General features: G+C 40.2%; 1 protein-coding gene and 1 pseudogene across 3 annotated transcripts in view; one reads left to right on the top strand and one right to left on the bottom strand.

Moving 5' to 3' along the window:
- Positions 1 to 19,630, top strand: part of REPS2 (RALBP1 associated Eps domain containing 2) — a 200,979-nt gene that overhangs the window by 147,269 nt on the left and 34,080 nt on the right. For all 3 annotated transcript variants that reach the window (XM_011940240.1, XM_011940239.1, XM_011940241.1), the window contains one exon: positions 7,477 to 7,538. In XM_011940240.1, the coding sequence (XP_011795630.1) occupies positions 7,477 to 7,538 (62 nt within the window). The remainder of the gene's footprint in view (positions 1 to 7,476; positions 7,539 to 19,630) is intronic.
- On the bottom strand, positions 3,916 to 4,467 carry LOC105510442 (annotated as a pseudogene).

Genomic DNA, 19,630 nt, shown 5'->3' with positions numbered 1-19,630 from the left:
TAAGAGTAGGGCCCCTGAAGCCAAAAACAGCATGAAGAATAGCTAGAACCAGATCCTGAGGGTCTTGTCAAAGTATACCCTTTTCCTGAAGGATAGGAAGTAAATCCACTATTAGTTCATGGCTTTAGGGTTTTATTGCTTTCCTCATTTTACCCCTACATTCAAAGGAGTTTGATGCCACCAATTCCTGAGAACTGGGGAGCTTCTGTGGTACAAATTGGTTGCTCCCTGCTTTCTCAGATCTGTCTAGTCAGCTATCACTTGCTCATCTGTTTTCCCAGTTCCAAACTTAAACAAGAGCGCTTAAACAGTTCTCTTCATTTTTGTGTTAATGAGTTAAGAGTGAGGTTAGTTGCATGTATTTGAACTGCTGTCTATACTCAAAAGTCTTTGGATAGGACATTTAATAAAACGTTGGGTCATGTAGCAGAAATGAGGAATTTTACACAGTATCAAGCCAAGATTTTAGTTTAAAGTGGTCCCAGGTTGATAGTACCCTCGGGTTTCTGGCAGAAGCAATAGAGGGAAGAGGCATTCACTTTCCACATGCCTCAAAGTTTTCCTATAGATAAAGTTCCAAGGAATATGAGTTCAGAGTCACAGGTTGCTAAACACAGTAGGAAGTGAAGCACAATGAGCAAGAACAAACAGGAAATACAAAGCCCTCAGATATTGAAATTATATAAATATGTTGAAAGAAAAGAGGAAGAAAATGAGTGGCCAACAAATTATAAAAATGAAAAAGCATTTTCAAAAAAGACCAAATAGAACTTCTAGAAAAGAACAGTTCCATAAAATAAACTTGAAGACTGGATTTTGTTAGACATTAAGAACAGCTAAAGAGGGAATTGGTTACTTGGACAGTAGATTGTAGAAAATTATCTAGAACACAGTACAGTTAGAAAGCTCTTGAAGGAGAGGGGAGGGAAAAATGGTAAAAAGACAACATTTAAAGAATCACTGAGAGTTGACCAAAATTAATGGGTTGCTACATGGTTCAGAAATTGCAGTGAAGCTCAAGCAAAGTGATAAAATAAAATGATGATAGAGAAATACATGTGCAGACATAGGATAAAGTTTGATATTTCAGTGTACCAAAAACAAAGAGGAGATCTTAAAAGCAACCAGAGAGAAGATGGTCTATCTAACAAAAGAATGATTCGACTGAGAGCTGGCTTCTTAATAGCAATAGTGGAAACCAGAAGGCAGTGGAATGTTGCCGTCAATGTGCTGGGAAAAAATACCTGTCAATTTAGAATTCTATACCTAATTAAATCCTCTTTCAAGAGAGGAAAAACGACTTTTCAGTCAAATAAACTAAGTTTGCTACTAATAGACTTCTCAATTAAGGAAATTCTAAAAGACATACTTTAGACATCATAAAATAAACTGTAATGGAAATTAGGAAGCTTTTGGCACTGAGTGATAACATCACAAATAAAAACCTATGATATTCTACTAAGGAGGTACTTGGAAAAAAATTTATAACCCTAAATGCTTATATTAGAAAATAAAAGCTACAAATTAGTGAACTAAGCAAACAATTTAAGGTAGAAAAAGAACAAGATATGCCCAAAGAAAGTAAATGGAAGAAGATAAGCAGCATTAATAATACAGAAAGCAAGCATACAATACAGAGGCTCAAAAAAGTTAAAAGTTGGTTTTTTGAAAAGAGTAACAAAACTGACAAAATGCCAGCTGAGATTAATGAAGGAAAACTTGAGTATGAGAAATGGAAAAAGACAATTACACATGCAGAGATTAAAATAAATAATAAGAGAGGGGTATGGACACCCTTATGCTAATAAATTTGAAATTTTAGACAATGAATAAATGCCTAGAAAAATATCATTTATCAGAATCGACTTAAGAATTAGAAAGTCTGAAGAGTCCTATGACAATTCAAGAAGTAGAATCATTAGTTTAAAATCTTGTTTAAAGAAAACTCCAGGCTCAGGTGGCTCTCCTGGGAAAATTTTTACTTGGTATTCAAGAAAAAATTCCAATCTTATACAGCCTATTTAAGAGTATAAACAGGGCATGGTAGGGGATGGGGGCTGGTGCTGTCCACCTGAATGAAGCATAATAGAGGACCATATGAGAAAGGACATCACTTGCCAGTCTCACTCATGAAGATAGTTGCAAAAATCCTAAACAAAATATCAGCTAACCAAATCTAGCAGGTATAAAAACCTGACGAAGTTGAGATTATTCAGGTCTGCAAGGGTGTTTTCATATTAGACAATCCAGAATGTAATTTACCACATTAACAAATTATAAGGAAAAAATCATACCATCATCTCGGTGGCTGGAGTTATAGCTCCGATTAAAATCCAACAACAAATTATCCTGAAAAGAAGTCTCAAAATAAGGATAGGAATTTTCATAATAATCTATTTCTTTTCAGGGATGATAAATCTATAGTTTTATTAAGATAAAAACTGACAGTGTGGTATGAAGTTTACATTCAAACAAAGTTTTCAAAGAAATCTAACACATGCCTAAAAAGATTTTACAGTGTAGCTCTAGATTCAAGTCTACATGATATCAAGAACTGATGGATCTCACGACTCAAGACAGAGCATTTTGGGTATCAGTTGCTTCTTAGGATTTCTTAAAAAATGGTTTTATTTGTTTTTTGTGTGTGTGTGTTTTAAAGTGAACCACTGCCCAGTATGAAAGTTTAATCTTCTCCTGAGACCAAGAGTTTTGAAATCATTCAACTCTTGAATCAATTCAGTGAAACTTGTGCTATCAGTGACTGAACCCTGCCACCAATGGTTTCAGTGTTCAAAGCTCAAAAAAGAGAATGGCTGCAAAAGTTCTCCCAACTAAGAGCGTGGGCCCTTTACTTTCCCTCCTGTCTTACCATCTCCTCTACCACCCCAACACCTCAGCCAGTGGCTAGGGTGAACAAGCTGATATTTATAACTTCATTATTGGAAAAGAAAGTGTCTTCTAATTTCAGGAATTAGTACCTCTGAGGCAGAATGATCTGCTTGTACTATATACTCTCCAATAAAAGACCTTCCTTCTTCAGTCAATTTCCATCTCCAAAATGGCAACTCTGGTAACTTATTAACTGGCTTAGTCCTTTGTGGGACTAAGTGCAGTAAGTTTAGGCAGGAAACACTTTGGCTTATAGATTTCAGACATTCACAGCTTTTAAACAGTCTCTCAGTCTGTATTTATGGTGCCAGTGACATTTTTTCAAAGGTAAAATATTCTGGACATAAAAGCAAATCATTAGTTTTCTGTTCTTTGCATTGCTTCACCATTTCCCCTATCAGGCCCGAAATTTTAATCAAAATGATGCTACCCATCTTCCTTTCCCCCCTCCCCATTACTCCCTCTCCCACATAATACACCAGTAATAGCCAAAAACTACACATGTGCTACGCTGTAAAAATGCAGAGTTAACACTATTGGGAGGAAAGTTGTGCACTGCGGAGATGCTCTTTGATTATCTACAGTATGTTTTTGCTCTCCCACTCACCCAGTTCTACAAGTTTTGTCCTTCATAGAGGATCCTTTGCTTTTTCTCACCTCAGCTTTGTGCTCGCCTCCCTCTGATTTATCTGTCTCATGTGCTGTTTTTCTGTGACGGCAGAAACTCATGAGGTCGGGGCAATCCAGGTTCTCTTCTGGCTCCCATGTGTTGTCCTCATCTGAGAAAAAGCAGAAAAGGTTGCTTTGAAGCACTTATCCCCCTTCCCCTCCACTGAGATGGATGTGCAAACTATACAGCTTGGAATGGCTTTAAAACACTTGGGCTGCTGCAGGGTACAGAAACAATACTGGCTCTTCAAAGGGCATCTTCTCAAGCCACCTCTGTGGTGTCAAGACAAGTAGAACTTCTTTCCTTCCCACTTGAAACCCACAGTTAGATGTGACAGGGGCTGGTACTCAGGAGAGTTAATTCTTGTCATCTTTTTTGTCATCATCCTCTTTGGGGTAGGAACGCCACATCAGCCTTTCCTCATAGAAGGATATGACAACCCGTGGGCATGTGACATTGACTTCCTTGGCAGGGACCAGGTCAGCCTCATCAGAGTTTTTCCCTTTCATCAGGAACATGAACTCTCCAGTGGAGTCTGTAGCTCCAATAATCTGCTCCGGCTCCAAACCCCAAGCAAAGACTCGTGACTTTTCTGACTCTTCTTTCTTCTTCTTTGGTTTGCTCTCCTATCCCTTATCTTCAGAATCATAATCAGCTTTGTGCTCGCCTCCCTCTGATTTATCTGTCTCATGTGCTGTTTTTCTGTGATGGCAGAAACTCATGAGGTCGGGGCAATCCAGGTTCTCTTCTGGCTCCCATGTGTTGTCCTCATCTGAGAACCCCTTCCACTTTAGAAGGTACTCCACTTTGCCCTTTACCACTCGGTGGAGAACTTTTTCCACCACATATTCCTGTTCCTCCTCTTCTAGCACCTCCTCCACTTTCTTCTTGTTTTGTTTTTTCCCCATAGCGTGCGCCACCTTTCTGGTGTAAAGGGTGACGCTGCTCAGAGCAGCACCCAAGAGCCAGAGAGGAATCGGTGCTGCACTACTGGCATGTCGGGTCAGCCGCAGGAGTGGCGCTCAGAAAAGCAGCAAGGGTAGCCGCAGTGGAGCCCCTCACTGAAATGGCGTACCACAGGCCTCAGCCAACGGCCCTCCCCTCAGCCAAACAAAAGAGCCTTACACTCTGTGCTGCCCACTACCCGCTGCCCGCACTGCCTTCATAATCTGTTAAAGGGTATCTGCGACATACCTACAGCAAACACCAACACTATACCTTATGGTGAGCTAGTAAATGCTCCCCTTTGAGATCAAGAAAAGACAAGAATGTCCATTATCGCCATTGAAATTCAACTTTTACAGTAGATAATTCTAACTAGGTAAGACTGGAAAAATAAAAAACGTGGCAAAGGTACTGAAAAGATGAAACAAAGCTGCTCTTAATATTTATTTAATATGGTTGGGCACAGTAGCTGATACCTGTAATCCCAACACTTTAGGAGGCCGAGGTGGGAGGATTTCTTGAGCCCAGGAGTTTGAGACTGCAGTGTTAATGATCATGCCACTGCACTCCAGCCTGGGCAACAGAGTGATATCCTGTCAAGTATAATATTTTTCATAGAAGTGTGGGGGCTTCCCCCCCAAAAATGCTCTCAGAATTTAATGAGGAAGATAACCTATGCCAGCTCTTACAATGAGAGATTCACAATGAACAACGGACACATACTTGTGATACTATTTTGTTGCTTGAAGCTCAATTGTGAGAAACTAAAACAGGATTCCATATTAAATGGCTTCAGTCTTTTACCCCATTTCTTCTTCATATTTGGGGCAGCTTCTGATAAACCCCAATAAATGGTGTTGTAGGTGACATGCTTTTATCTAAAAGTATATTCAGAAATAGACCCACACATCATCTTTTACAAGAGCAGGGTATTTGTCTTTTAAAACAATTAAATCATACAAAAGAACTTAATGAGATTCGAATCAGGATCTAAATACTGTTTCTAATAACTCTCAAGGCAGTGAGTAGGGACAGTCAGCCACAGGGCTTACCTGGTTGGTTTCTCTCTCTCAGGGGTCACTGTCTTTTGTTGCCTGGTTTTCTAGTGCCTTGAAAACTGTTGTTTCATGTTTTTTTTTTTTTTCTTCTATGTGTCTTTGGTTGTTTTAAATGGGTGGGTAAATCTGCTTTTTGTTACTTCATCTTGGCTGGAAGCAGAAGTCAATTTAATTAAATGGCTCATCATATCTTGTATAGTCCTCTTTTTTGTTGATAAAGAGTTGTTTTAACACACATTAATACAATTGCTTCACCTTTCCCTTAGAAGCTTGCATAGATTTATTTTATTTTATTTTATTTATTTATGAATGAGACAGGTTCTCACTCTGTTGCCCAGGCTGGAGTGCAGTGGCACAATCATGGCTCACTGAAGCTTCGACTCCTGGGTTCAAGTGATCCTTCCGTCTTAGCCTCCCAAGTAGCTGGGACTCCAGGCGTGCATTACCAAGCCTGGCTAATTTTTGTATTTTTTGTAGATAAGGGGTTTCTCCATGTTGCCCATGCCAGTCTCAAACTCCTGAGCTCAAGGGATCCGCCTACCTTGGCTTCCCAAAGTGCTAGGACTACAGCATGAGCCACCATGCCTGGCCTGTTTCATTTATTTTGAAAGTAAATTAATTTTAAAGGTCCAATCTGTGAGGATCTAAAGAGTAGGAACCCTGAGATGAATAATTCCTGAAGACTTTCAGCATTCTCTCCTGCTGTGTGCTTTGTTATTGACAGCTGTTCAAGGTCTCACCACCTCTGGAGTTTTGACCCACCAATGTGTTTCATAAATTTTAATGAAAGACAGATTGAGAGAAATCATAGATAGGCCCACATGATTGTACCGTATCCATGCACTGGCTCAAAATGAAAATCTCTGTGATATTACCCTGAGTTACATTTGTGGAACACACCAAACTCCGTCTTCTACCTTGTCTGATCCAGCTAGCTAAGGGAAATCAAAAGTAATTTGCAAAATCTTTTATATTCTTGGTACATTGCTCTGATTTATTTTTTAAGGCCCAGAAGATTGTCCAAATGCATAGTACAAATTTGCAAATAAACTACATATAGTTATTTGGATGATAGTGTTTTTCTAAGGAGTTTGTAAAGAATGTGGTTTAACTTGCCAGTGTGTAATGCTAAACTTATTTCTTGTGTGCTATTATGAACTTTATTTATAATTTCATAGCAGCTGTTTATTTTCACTGCTAAGGTACAATTCAGATGTTCTTGGCTTAACCCAGTATTCTCTGTATCTCACAAAATTTCAAGTTAGACTGGTACTTTGTAAAGATTCTTCAGATGTGGCCAGATTATTTTGGAAACAGCTTTAGATATCCCTGATAATAAATATTAGGGAGAGAAAAAGAAATTGAGGTCTTTGAAGAATCTCTAAATATCATTTCAGTCCATCACTGTCAGCCTCCCTCACTGCTTTCAGATCCATTCCCAGGAGCATTTACAGGGTGGCCAAGCTTCCTCATTTGGGTTCCAGCTCCCTTAGTTTCTGTAGCCTACTCACTGAGCTAATGAGCAGTGTAGTGGCTGAGAGCTGGGGAGAAATATGAGAGAAATCAAAGAAGACCCTTTCTGACTTTTGTCCTAGATTGTTTGAAACTAAATAACATTAGAATAATGAGGAATTGACCACCTTTCCCATGCTGCGTTTTAGGTGTCTTTTCTGTAGTTTTATTATGTCATCTTAATCATAACAGCCTACATAAATACTTGAGTTTGGGTTGGGATGAAAATGAAAAAGGGATTAGAAATAACATGTACTCTTTTTTCTTAAGCCTTCAGAAGGATTGTAAAAACTTAAAGATGTTAAATGCAAATGCCATTGCCATTCCAAGTTAACAAGCGTAAGAGTTTTTTGTTGTTTGTTTTTGGGGGTGATCCTTAACAGTATGTGTTTTTCTTTTTAGCTACCAAGTCAGGATTGTTACCCCCACCACCTGCGCTCCCTCCGAGACCTTGTCCATCACAGGTAGGAGACATATTTGATTTATGTAAACTGTTCGGTGATAGGGAAGTTGTCCTATCACTGTGCTTCTTTGCAAGGGTTTGATCGCCACAGATCAGGTCCATGAGATTCCCAAGCTGATACCCTGTAAAGAGAGCAGAGAGTGGTTTAATTTATTCTCATCCAGCCAGCTCCCCAGCCTCACGTGGAAAAAGAAAGTTTCCCCAATAAGCCACCAAGCATACATATACTAGTTCACTCTTGGTTGTCCAGGGGTGCATCTGTTTTCATCCCCAGAGAAGAGTAGAAGAAGGGGCCTCTCTCTGATTGGAGGTAGGACATGGTTTTTCTGTATAGTATGTGCAATCTGAGTACCTATATTTTCATCAGCACTTTAGGAGCTGTGTTAATTCTACAGAAACGAAAAATAAATGGTTATCAACATGGGGTTAGTGCCATGGTTTTGGACTATGGTACTTTCTTTAGGATGGTACTTTTCCTCAGAACAAAAAGCTGAAATAGCAGGAGTGGGAGAGCATGTCACCAAGATCTGTTTTACCCCTAAATTAATTCTGCCTTATTTACATGTGCCACTATGGCCTTACTCATCAATACTTTGCAGAGCTGAAAATGAGAAGGAAACAGTAAATCCATGGAGTGTGGTGTATGGTGCTACAGATCTTTCCTTTTGTTAATTGCTGCTGAAGAAACTTTCTATCTTTAAAGACCCTTTCTGATTTTTGGCAGAAAATGTTGGGAAATTTCTCAGTAGACAGTCCCTGTTTCTACTTCATTGTTCTGGGTGGTTCAGAGCTATCCTTCCATATGGGGACATCTCAGGACTCATGAGTCACTGAAACCACTTTTAACACATGCTTGTCCTTCTTTCAGTGAATGAAATGGTTTTTAGCATCCACTCAACCTTGAGATGCAAATACTATGAGGTATTGGCTTCCTGCTTTAGTGTGAAGGGTAATAAAAAGCCCATTTCTTCCTGACCTGCATATAAACCAGCAAGAACTCCTTTCCAAGATCTAACATTGGCCTTAAGAGATACTGGTTGAACCATCAACAAGTATTTATTGAGTCCCTGCTGTATATCTAATGCCAAACCTTAGTTTTGCCCTAAGCCTTTCCTTGGCTGTAATTTCTTCTCATTCAAATTATTAGCTATGTCTATTGAGCATCTCCAATAATTCAGGCTTTGTGCTAAGTGCTTTCAGTGCACTATTTAATCCTCACAAAAGCCCTCTGAGGTAGATACAGTTACTAATACTATCCCTTTTTTACAGATAAGGAAGTTGAAGTATACGGGGGCTAAGCAAGTTACCCAAAGTGGCATAGCTAGTAAATAGTAGAGCCAGCTCCCAAATTGCTGTCTATCTCCTAAAGGCCCCTCTTGTTACCACCACTGGATTCTAAGTGTCTATGTATACAGCCAGACAGCAGATCCATTGCACTTGCAATGGAGGCTTTCATCACAGGCCCCTAAGGAGGACCTTGATGAGATGAGGCTTCTGCTCCACACCAACAGCAAACCTGGACTTGGTCACAACAAAATGAGCAGGCATTTGCTAGCTGCTAGTTCACGCCTGGGGCTTGAGAGTCACCTGGTTGAATGCGTGGAAGACCTGTCTGAAAGGGCTTTTATAACCAACCTCCTAGCTTTCTCTTGCTGTACAAATGCCAGTAGTTACTTCCTGGTCCCAAAATATGCTGCTGCTATCGGCAGTCTTCATCTGAGCTGCTTGAGGTGGGCTTCTTGCCTGCTTTTGGAGCTTAGTCACCAAAGATCTGAGTGGGGGAACTGGGAATTCTCTAGTCACTGTTAATGAATGAGTCTGCTTCTTTGTCCACTAGATTTCCCATCACAATATAAACAGTGAGCCCAGTACTCAGCCTAAGCCTCCGGCTCAGCTGCCTAACTATGGAGATTTCAGATTTTAGGAACAGGTGTGTAAGAAATGGAGGCAGAAGATCCACATTCCATTTCTCTCCCCTATTCCCTCCTTTCACCCACTGTAAGTGGGACACACATATTCAAATATATGAAGTCCTGGGCAATAAACACATGGTTATATCTAGTTTTTGTGCCATGTCAAGTTGATATTGACCCTAGGAGAGTCTTACTAACCACTTGTATGGGATACCTATATATTGTAGTCTTTCCCAAACTGCTTGTGATAAAACAGTCTCTGGGAGATATTAATAGGGCTCTGTGGTACAGATTTGCAGACTGCTGCCCCTCTACCCCTCTGGGAGAGTCACTGTGCAAGTGAGCTCACTAAAGGCTTTGGAGGCCCACAGTTAAGTAAAGCTGGTAAATTTTGTTAAAGCCAGCAATTTCCTAGCTTCTTTGATCATTGATATCTTTATTTATAAAACGCCTGTTAGGATACAAAATCACTGTGCAAAAAGCACAAGCATTCCTTTACACCAAGAACAGGCAAGCAGAGAGCCAAATTATGAATGAACTCCCATTCACAATCACTGCAAAGAGATTAAAATACCTAGGAATACAGCTAACAAGGGATGTGAAGGACCTCTTCAGGGAGAACTACAAACCACTGCTCAAGAAAATTAGAGAGGACACAAACAAATGGAAAAACATTCTATCCTTATGGATAGGAAGAATCAATATCGTGAAAATGGCCTTATTGCCGGAAGTAATTTTTTTTTTTTTTTTGAGACGGAGTCTCACACTGTCACCCCCGAGTGCAGTGGTGTGATCTCGGCTCACTGCAAGCTCCGCCTCCTGGGTTCACGCCATTCTCCTGCCTCAGCCTCCCAAATAGCTGGGACTACAGGTGCCCGCCACCACGCCCGGCTAATTTTTTGTATTTTTTAGTAGAGACGGGATTTAACTGTGTTAGCCAGGATGATCTCGATCTCCTGACCTCGTGATCCACCCACCTCGGCCTCCCAAAGTGCTGAGATTACAGGCGTGAGCCACTGTGCCTGGCTGCCCAAAGTAATTTATAGATTCAATGATATTCCCATCAAACTACCATTGACATTCTTCACAGAGTGATAAAAAACTATTTGAAATTTCATATGGAATCAAAGAAGACCCCATATAGCCAAGACAATCCTAAGCAAAAAGAACAAAGCTAGAGGCATCATGCTACCTGACTTCAAACTATACTACAAGGCTACAGTAACCAAAAGAGCATGGTACTGGTATCAAAACAGACATATAGACCAGTGGAGCAGAACAGAGACCTCAGAAATAACACCACACATCTACAACCATTTGATCTTTGACAAACCTGACAAAAACAAGCAATGGGGAGAGGATCAATGGTCAAAATAAAGGGCTCTATTTTAAAGTAAAATCAGGTTCTGATAAATTTATCATTTGGCCTAGATAACATTGTTTTAAATTTATCAAGGTTGAATATTCAAGTGGAATGCTTGTTTTGTGTAATATATTTTTCCTTTGTTAGCTTTGTCAGTACCTTTCACTATATGTTCCCTAGTTGTAGAATTGGTTCATAAATTGCTCAGAGCTACTCATATCTCTGGATTCATGTATCATGAAGAAACAATTCTGTTTCAGACCAACTTGTGTTGGTTGAATCTCAAGAGTTTTGGAAGTTCTTTTATGAGGATTTCTTAAATTTGAAAACTACTATTCTCAAGTAGTTAGGGATCATAGGCAGACCCTACCAAACCTGGCTTTCCAGGTTTTAAGTAGGTAAGAAAAATGAGTTTGTACATTTGCAATATGCATACAGAGATATATAAAGATTGTTTCTACGTACACCAAAAGCATATTATTCTTTTATCAAGTGAGAGAGATGAAGTATAGGTTTTCAGCATAACATGCAGTTTAGCTGGCTCATACTTATTCAAGCCAGTGATGTGAACATCTGGATTAAGTTATACAGATGGGGCCCTGGAGTTAGGAAAAGGAATAAGTTAAAAGAAACATCTTTTTATTTTTCGTACTATAGGTAAGATCAAGAAGAACCTAGTGACTATATACACAATTAAGTAGTTTGTGTTTCACATTTTCCTGTGGCAAGACTAGAGACTAGGGCATGGTCTTTTGGCTCAGCTCTGAAGAAGTGACATTTTTTTTTAAAAAAAGACTTATTTATAGCGTAAATAACCAAAAACCAATTAAAGTAAACTATTTCATGTAGAGCAGTGTGTTCTTTTGTGTTTTTGTTTGTTTGTTTTTGTTTTCTTAAGACGAGGTCTCGCTGTGTCACCCAGGCTGGAGTGCAGTGGTGTGTTCAGGGCTTACTGCAGCCTTGACCTCCCAGGCTCAAGTGATCTTCCCACCTCAGCCTAAAGTATTGGGGATTACAGGCATATGCTACTGTGCCCAGCCTAGAGCAATGTTAAAGTTAGAGTTAAATGTATTAGCCCACTGTTTGTGTCATTTTAATAAATCCAGTAAATTGCCATCTGTAGAGTTTGTGTTTCTTCTTTTTTTTTTTTGAGATGGAGTTTCGCTCTGTCGCCCAGGCTGGAGTGCAGTGGCATGATCTCGGCTCTCTGCAAGCTCCGCCTCCTGGGTTCACGCCATTCTCCTGCTTCAGCCTCCCGAGTAGCTGGGACTACAGGCGCCCGCCACCACACCTGGCTAATTTTTTATATTTTGTTTAGTAGAGACGGGGGTTTCACCACGTTAGCCAGGCTGGTCTCGAACTCCTGACCTCGTGATCCCCCCCACCTCGGCCTCCTAAAGTGCTGGGATTACAGGTGTCAGCCACTACGCCCAGCCTAATTCTGTATTTTTAGTAGAGATGGGGGTTTCACCATGTTGGCCAGGCTGGCCTCGAACTCCTGACCTTATGATCTGCCCGCTTCAGTCTCTCAAAGTGCTGGGATTACTGGCATGAGCCACTGTGCCCCACGAGTTTGTGTTTATTCTGTAGGTCCGTTATCTGCTAAGGGACTATTTGGTACTTCAGTAGCTAAGTCCTTTTAATAGTGTTGATCTCATGACAGTTTTCTTATGGCAATTGTGATAGAGCCACAGCTTCAGTGTAACTATCTTTAATAAAGAAAAGATTTTGGGGGTGTAAAACATTATCTTTTAAGTTTTCTATTAGCACCACATTTGATGAATTGGGGTTCCCTGCAGACTAACGTGCTCAGAATTTTCCTATTTCTGCCACTAATTTCTCACCTTGTATGTAACAAAGTATTGCTCACTAGCAATGTAATGAGTACTAAAAATAGCACTGGAAGGTGAAAGCGCTGTGGGAGAAGCATTTGATGAATACCTTTAAGCTTAGAGAGACCAAGAAGACTCATGGAAGGGGTGAGATGACCAATACAATTAGTTTTAAAGAAACGAGAACTTTTTTTTTTAAGCTGGCTAAAAGATACAGAGCTTTACTGCAGGAAAAAAACAAAACAAAACAAAAAACAAAAAAAACCCAAATGCAGAGAAACAGTCATGCAAGAGGTCCTGGCATGTTTGAGAAGCTGCCTGAGATTTAGAAAGCCAGATTGCAGGGAAAATGGCTGTAGTGTTCTGGAAGTGGCCATGGGGAGCAAGCCTCCTACTCACTTCTAGTTCCATTTCCGGTAGGGCTGTGGGAGAGAAACAGCCCCTTCCAACGGAGTTCTGTCTGGGGAGCAGAAACTGAAGGGAGGACAGGGTTTTAGTTAGCCCAGTGGTTCTCACCTGTGGCTGCACAGTGGCATCATCTGGGGGAGCTTTAAACCTGCTGAGGCCTGGAGCCCCTCCCAGAGATTTTGGTATGGAGTGCTGAGGTCCGGCCACTGGGTGTTTTAAAAACCTCCCCAGGTGATTCTGAAGTGCAGCCAGAGTTGAGAAGCACTGAATTAGGGCAAGAGGAAGGAATAGAGAAGAGGTTGAGAATACAGGGAATTTTATTGATGAGTTCTTATAGGGCACAATGAAAGGGGTTCTGGAGTTGGGGAGGCATGAGATCAGCTTAGGGGATGTACTCAGACCCTATGGGGACAAGAACTCAGATCACGGGGTGGCCTGGGAGTCAAGGGATTCTTGTGGTGACTGTTGTGAACAGGGCTAGAGGATGTGACAGGAAGGTCCTGCTGGAAGAACTAGTCACTGTGTGCCTCAGGTCCTGTGTATACTGCTGTGAGAGGCTAGCCATGAACACAGACGGCCTCGAGAGGAAACCAGAACAACTGTGGTCCATTCAGTTAATTCCTCATCTAACTTCGTCATCTGGCTAGAATCAGGTCCTGAAAGTGATATCGAACCAAATAGGAATATGGCAATCATGCTACTTTTTTCAAAGACAAATTTTTAAGATACAACTTTTTATAAAATACTACATTTGTTTTATTTGGAAGTAAAAACTGCAGCTCACTTAAACTCAAATGGCAGTTGGTAGGCCCTGAATTTGTGAAATATTCAATACCATTTTTAATACTCTATCCTTTTAATTAATATCCTGTCATTTAAATTATTCTTTCCACAAGTTAATACACAGTTGATGATTCAAAATAGTAAATTCTTCTGGGAGAAATTAAGAGTTTTAGACCACACACACTCTTTTTGGTGGGGCGGGGGGGATTTCTGCTGATTATGTAAGTCTCTTACAGGGCTATCTAATCCATTTTTAAATGTAAGTGTTATTAAAGCATAACATATATACTGAATCTATTTTTAACACATACTAAATCAATTTTTAAGATAGTAAAGTGAAGTACAGGTTGAGTACTCCTTGTCTGAAATGCTTGGGGCCAGAAGTGGCTTAGATTTCAGATTTTTTTTTATTTTGGAATATCTGCATTACACTTACCTAGTTGACCATCTCAGATCTGAAAATCCAAAATCCTAAATGCTCCAGTGAGCGTTTCCTTTGAGTGTCATGTTGGTATTCAAAAAGTTTTGGGAGGCCGAGGCAGGTGGATCACCTGAGGTCAGGAGTTCGAGACCAGCCTGGCCAACATGGTTAAACCCTGTCTCTACTAAAAAAAAAAAAATACAAAAATTAGCCAGGCAGGGTGGCAGGCGCCTGTAGTCTCAGCTACTCAGGAGGCTGAGGCAGGAGAATCTCTTGAACCTGCAAGGTGGAGGTTGCAGTGAGCCAAGACCGCAACATTGCACTCCAGCCTGGGCAACAAGAGCAAAACTCTGTCTCAAAAAAAAAAAAAAGGAGGCCACTTTCAGTGGCTCATGCCTCTAATCCCAGTACTTTGGGAGGCTGAAGCGGGCAGATCACCTAAGGTCAGGAGTTCAAGACCAGCCTGACCAACATGGTGAAACCCCATCTCTACTAAAAATACAAAAATTAGCCTGGCATGATGGTACGTGCCCAGCTACTCGGGAGGCTGAGGCAGGAGAATTGCTTGAACCCGGGAGGTGGAGGTTGTAGTGAGCCGAGATCGAGCCACTGCACCCCAGCCTAGGTGACATAGCGAGACTCTGTCTCAACAACAGCAATAACAAAAGTTTTGGGTTTTGGATAATTTTGGATTTTGCATTTTTGAATTTTGGATACTTAACCTGTGTTATATTGTCAACTTTCAAATATCTATAAGAAAATAGCAAGAAACATTAATGTAAACAATAGAAAAATGTCACTGCTTTTAAAACTGCATGTTTGTTTTTTCTTTATCAAATTAAAATTCCGTGAATAAACACCAAACATCATGAAATCTCTTGCTATAATATATTCAAATGACCTCATGTAATGTATAAGTCATTGAATCACCTTAATATACTGCCTGTTAAAGCATATTTATGAACTTCCAAAGGTATATACAACATCCTAATTTTTACTCATCAAAATATGAATTTAATATGTATCAAGATAGTTTCTATTTATCCATGTATTAGAAAATCAGAAATTATTCCAAAGTGAATTTATAAATATATGTCACCTAAGATGCCACCTTCATTTTCTTCCAAAGTGTTACTTTGTTCTGTCCTATGCTGTAGATTAGCTGAAAATCACAACATGTTAATGAGTATTTCAGTAATTAAGGAAAGAAGATATAAACCAAGAATGTACCTTCATCTGTGATGATGAAAGAACATACAGAAAGCTGTACTACACTGTGCTGAATGTAGTAATATGAATGTGTCTGTCTGTGGTCTTGTCCTTAGCCCTGCTACTGTGTAGCTCTATGGCTTTGTGGGAATTAATTAAGTTAGTCTCATGGACCTATTGCCCCTTCTATAAAATAAGATTGGACTAGAGGGATCCTACTAGTGCTAAGATGTCTGATTCTATTTTGTATTCTCTGTTCAAGAATTTTTTTTGTAATATAGATAAAACATCATGAAACACAGTTGAGGGACAAGATAGGTTGGACTAATTTTCCCTGCTCCTCCCTACTGAGTACAACTAAAACCCCCAGACATACTATAATGGAAAGAGGATTTTTTCTTTTTTTTTCAGACAGGGTCTTGCTCTGTTATCCAGGCTGGAGTGCAGTGGTGCAGTCATAGCCCACTGCACCCTCGACCTCCTGGGCTGAAGGGATTCAGCCTCCTGAGTAGCTGGGACTACAGGTCCATGCCACCACACCAAGCTAATGTTTTTATTTTTTGTAGAAACACGGTCTTCCTGTATTGCCTAGGCTGGTCTCAAATTCCTGACCTCAAGCAATCCTCCCACCTCAGCCTCCCAAAGTCTTGGGATTACAGGTGTGAGCCACTATGCCTGGCCAGAACAAAGACTTTGAAAGGTTTAAAGAGGAAAGAGGACTGGCGTGACAGTGAACTAGAGACTTCAAGTAGACGGAAGACCAATAAGGAAATAGAAAGCTTGAACAAATACCATGCTTCAACTTGATGTAACAGGTAACTATAGAACACCCAGCATGAGCACAATAGACATTTTTCTCAAGTGTACTTGGAATATTCTTTAGGATAGACCATGTGTTAGGCCACAAAACAAGTCTCAATAAATTTAAAAATATTGAAATTATATTAAACATCTTCTCTGATGTCAGTGGAATGAAACTAGAAATCAATAATAGAAGTAAAATGGAAGATTCACTAATATGTAGAAATTAACATACTCTTAAAAACACAAAGAAGAAATTATAAGTGAAATTAGAAAATACCTTGAGATGAGTGAAAACAAAATCATACCAAAACCTATGGGATGCAGTGAGAGCAGTACTTGGAGGGAAAGTTTTAGCTATAAACACTTAACATTAAAAAAGAAGAGATCCAAAATCAACAGTTAACTTTACACCTTAAGAAACTGGAAGAAAAAGAGCACATTAAATCCAAAGCTAGCAGGACAGAAATAATAAAGAGTAGAGTGGAGATAAACAAAATAGAGAACAGATAAACAACAGAGAAAATAGTTGAAAAGTTGATTTTTTGCAAAGATCAATGAAATTGGCAAACCTTTAGCTAGACTGACCAAGAGTATAATTAAGCATGTGTTAACCTCTGGTCAAAATAAAGGGCTCTGTTTTAAAGTCAGATCAGGTTCTGATAAATTTGTCATTTGCCCTAGATAACATTGTTTTAAATTTATCAAGGTTGAATATTCAAGTAGAATGCTTGCTTTGTGTAATGTATTTTTCCTTTGTTAACTTTGGCAGTACCTTTTACTATATGTTCCCTAGTTGTAGAATTGGTTCATAGATTGCTCAGAGCTACTCATATCTCTGGATTTATGTATCATGAAGAAACAATTCTGTTTCAGACCAACCTGTGTTGATTGAATCTCAAGAGTTTTGGAAGTTCTCTTATGAGGATTTCTTTTTTTTTTTTTTTTTTTGAGACGGAGTCTTGCTCTGGGTTTACGCCATTCTCCTGCTTCAGCCTCCCGAGTAGCTGGGACTACAGGCGCCCGCCACCACACCTGGCTAATTTTTTATATTTTGTTTAGTAGAGACGGGGGTTTCACCACGTTAGCCAGGCTGGTCTCGAACTCCTGACCTCGTGATCCCCCCCACCTCGGCCTCCTAAAGTGCTGGGATTACAGGTGTCAGCCACTACGCCCAGCCTAATTCTGTATTTTTAGTAGAGATGGGGGTTTCACCATGTTGGCCAGGCTGGCCTCGAACTCCTGACCTTATGATCTGCCCGCTTCAGTCTCTCAAAGTGCTGGGATTACTGGCATGAGCCACTGTGCCCCACGAGTTTGTGTTTATTCTGTAGGTCCGTTATCTGCTAAGGGACTATTTGGTACTTCAGTAGCTAAGTCCTTTTAATAGTGTTGATCTCATGACAGTTTTCTTATGGCAATTGTGATAGAGCCACAGCTTCAGTGTAACTATCTTTAATAAAGAAAAGATTTTGGGGGTGTAAAACATTATCTTTTAAGTTTTCTATTAGCACCACATTTGATGAATTGGGGTTCCCTGCAGACTAACGTGCTCAGAATTTTCCTATTTCTGCCACTAATTTCTCACCTTGTATGTAACAAAGTATTGCTCACTAGCAATGTAATGAGTACTAAAAATAGCACTGGAAGGTGAAAGCGCTGTGGGAGAAGCATTTGATGAATACCTTTAAGCTTAGAGAGACCAAGAAGACTCATGGAAGGGGTGAGATGACCAATACAATTAGTTTTAAAGAAACGAGAACTTTTTTTTTTAAGCTGGCTAAAAGATACAGAGCTTTACTGCAGGAAAAAAACAAAACAAAACAAAAAACAAAAAAAACCCAAATGCAGAGAAACAGTCATGCAAGAGGTCCTGGCATGTTTGAGAAGCTGCCTGAGATTTAGAAAGCCAGATTGCAGGGAAAATGGCTGTAGTGTTCTGGAAGTGGCCATGGGGAGCAAGCCTCCTACTCACTTCTAGTTCCATTTCCGGTAGGGCTGTGGGAGAGAAACAGCCCCTTCCAACGGAGTTCTGTCTGGGGAGCAGAAACTGAAGGGAGGACAGGGTTTTAGTTAGCCCAGTGGTTCTCACCTGTGGCTGCACAGTGGCATCATCTGGGGGAGCTTTAAACCTGCTGAGGCCTGGAGCCCCTCCCAGAGATTTTGGTATGGAGTGCTGAGGTCCGGCCACTGGGTGTTTTAAAAACCTCCCCAGGTGATTCTGAAGTGCAGCCAGAGTTGAGAAGCACTGAATTAGGGCAAGAGGAAGGAATAGAGAAGAGGTTGAGAATACAGGGAATTTTATTGATGAGTTCTTATAGGGCACAATGAAAGGGGTTCTGGAGTTGGGGAGGCATGAGATCAGCTTAGGGGATGTACTCAGACCCTATGGGGACAAGAACTCAGATCACGGGGTGGCCTGGGAGTCAAGGGATTCTTGTGGTGACTGTTGTGAACAGGGCTAGAGGATGTGACAGGAAGGTCCTGCTGGAAGAACTAGTCACTGTGTGCCTCAGGTCCTGTGTATACTGCTGTGAGAGGCTAGCCATGAACACAGACGGCCTCGAGAGGAAACCAGAACAACTGTGGTCCATTCAGTTAATTCCTCATCTAACTTCGTCATCTGGCTAGAATCAGGTCCTGAAAGTGATATCGAACCAAATAGGAATATGGCAATCATGCTACTTTTTTCAAAGACAAATTTTTAAGATACAACTTTTTATAAAATACTACATTTGTTTTATTTGGAAGTAAAAACTGCAGCTCACTTAAACTCAAATGGCAGTTGGTAGGCCCTGAATTTGTGAAATATTCAATACCATTTTTAATACTCTATCCTTTTAATTAATATCCTGTCATTTAAATTATTCTTTCCACAAGTTAATACACAGTTGATGATTCAAAATAGTAAATTCTTCTGGGAGAAATTAAGAGTTTTAGACCACACACACTCTTTTTGGTGGGGCGGGGGGGATTTCTGCTGATTATGTAAGTCTCTTACAGGGCTATCTAATCCATTTTTAAATGTAAGTGTTATTAAAGCATAACATATATACTGAATCTATTTTTAACACATACTAAATCAATTTTTAAGATAGTAAAGTGAAGTACAGGTTGAGTACTCCTTGTCTGAAATGCTTGGGGCCAGAAGTGGCTTAGATTTCAGATTTTTTTTTATTTTGGAATATCTGCATTACACTTACCTAGTTGACCATCTCAGATCTGAAAATCCAAAATCCTAAATGCTCCAGTGAGCGTTTCCTTTGAGTGTCATGTTGGTATTCAAAAAGTTTTGGGAGGCCGAGGCAGGTGGATCACCTGAGGTCAGGAGTTCGAGACCAGCCTGGCCAACATGGTTAAACC

Source organism: Colobus angolensis, unplaced genomic scaffold, assembly GCF_000951035.1.
Source record: "Colobus angolensis palliatus isolate OR3802 unplaced genomic scaffold, Cang.pa_1.0 Scaffold188, whole genome shotgun sequence".
NCBI lineage: Eukaryota > Metazoa > Chordata > Mammalia > Primates > Cercopithecidae > Colobus > Colobus angolensis.
This window is presented reverse-complemented; position numbering and strand designations above follow the sequence as displayed.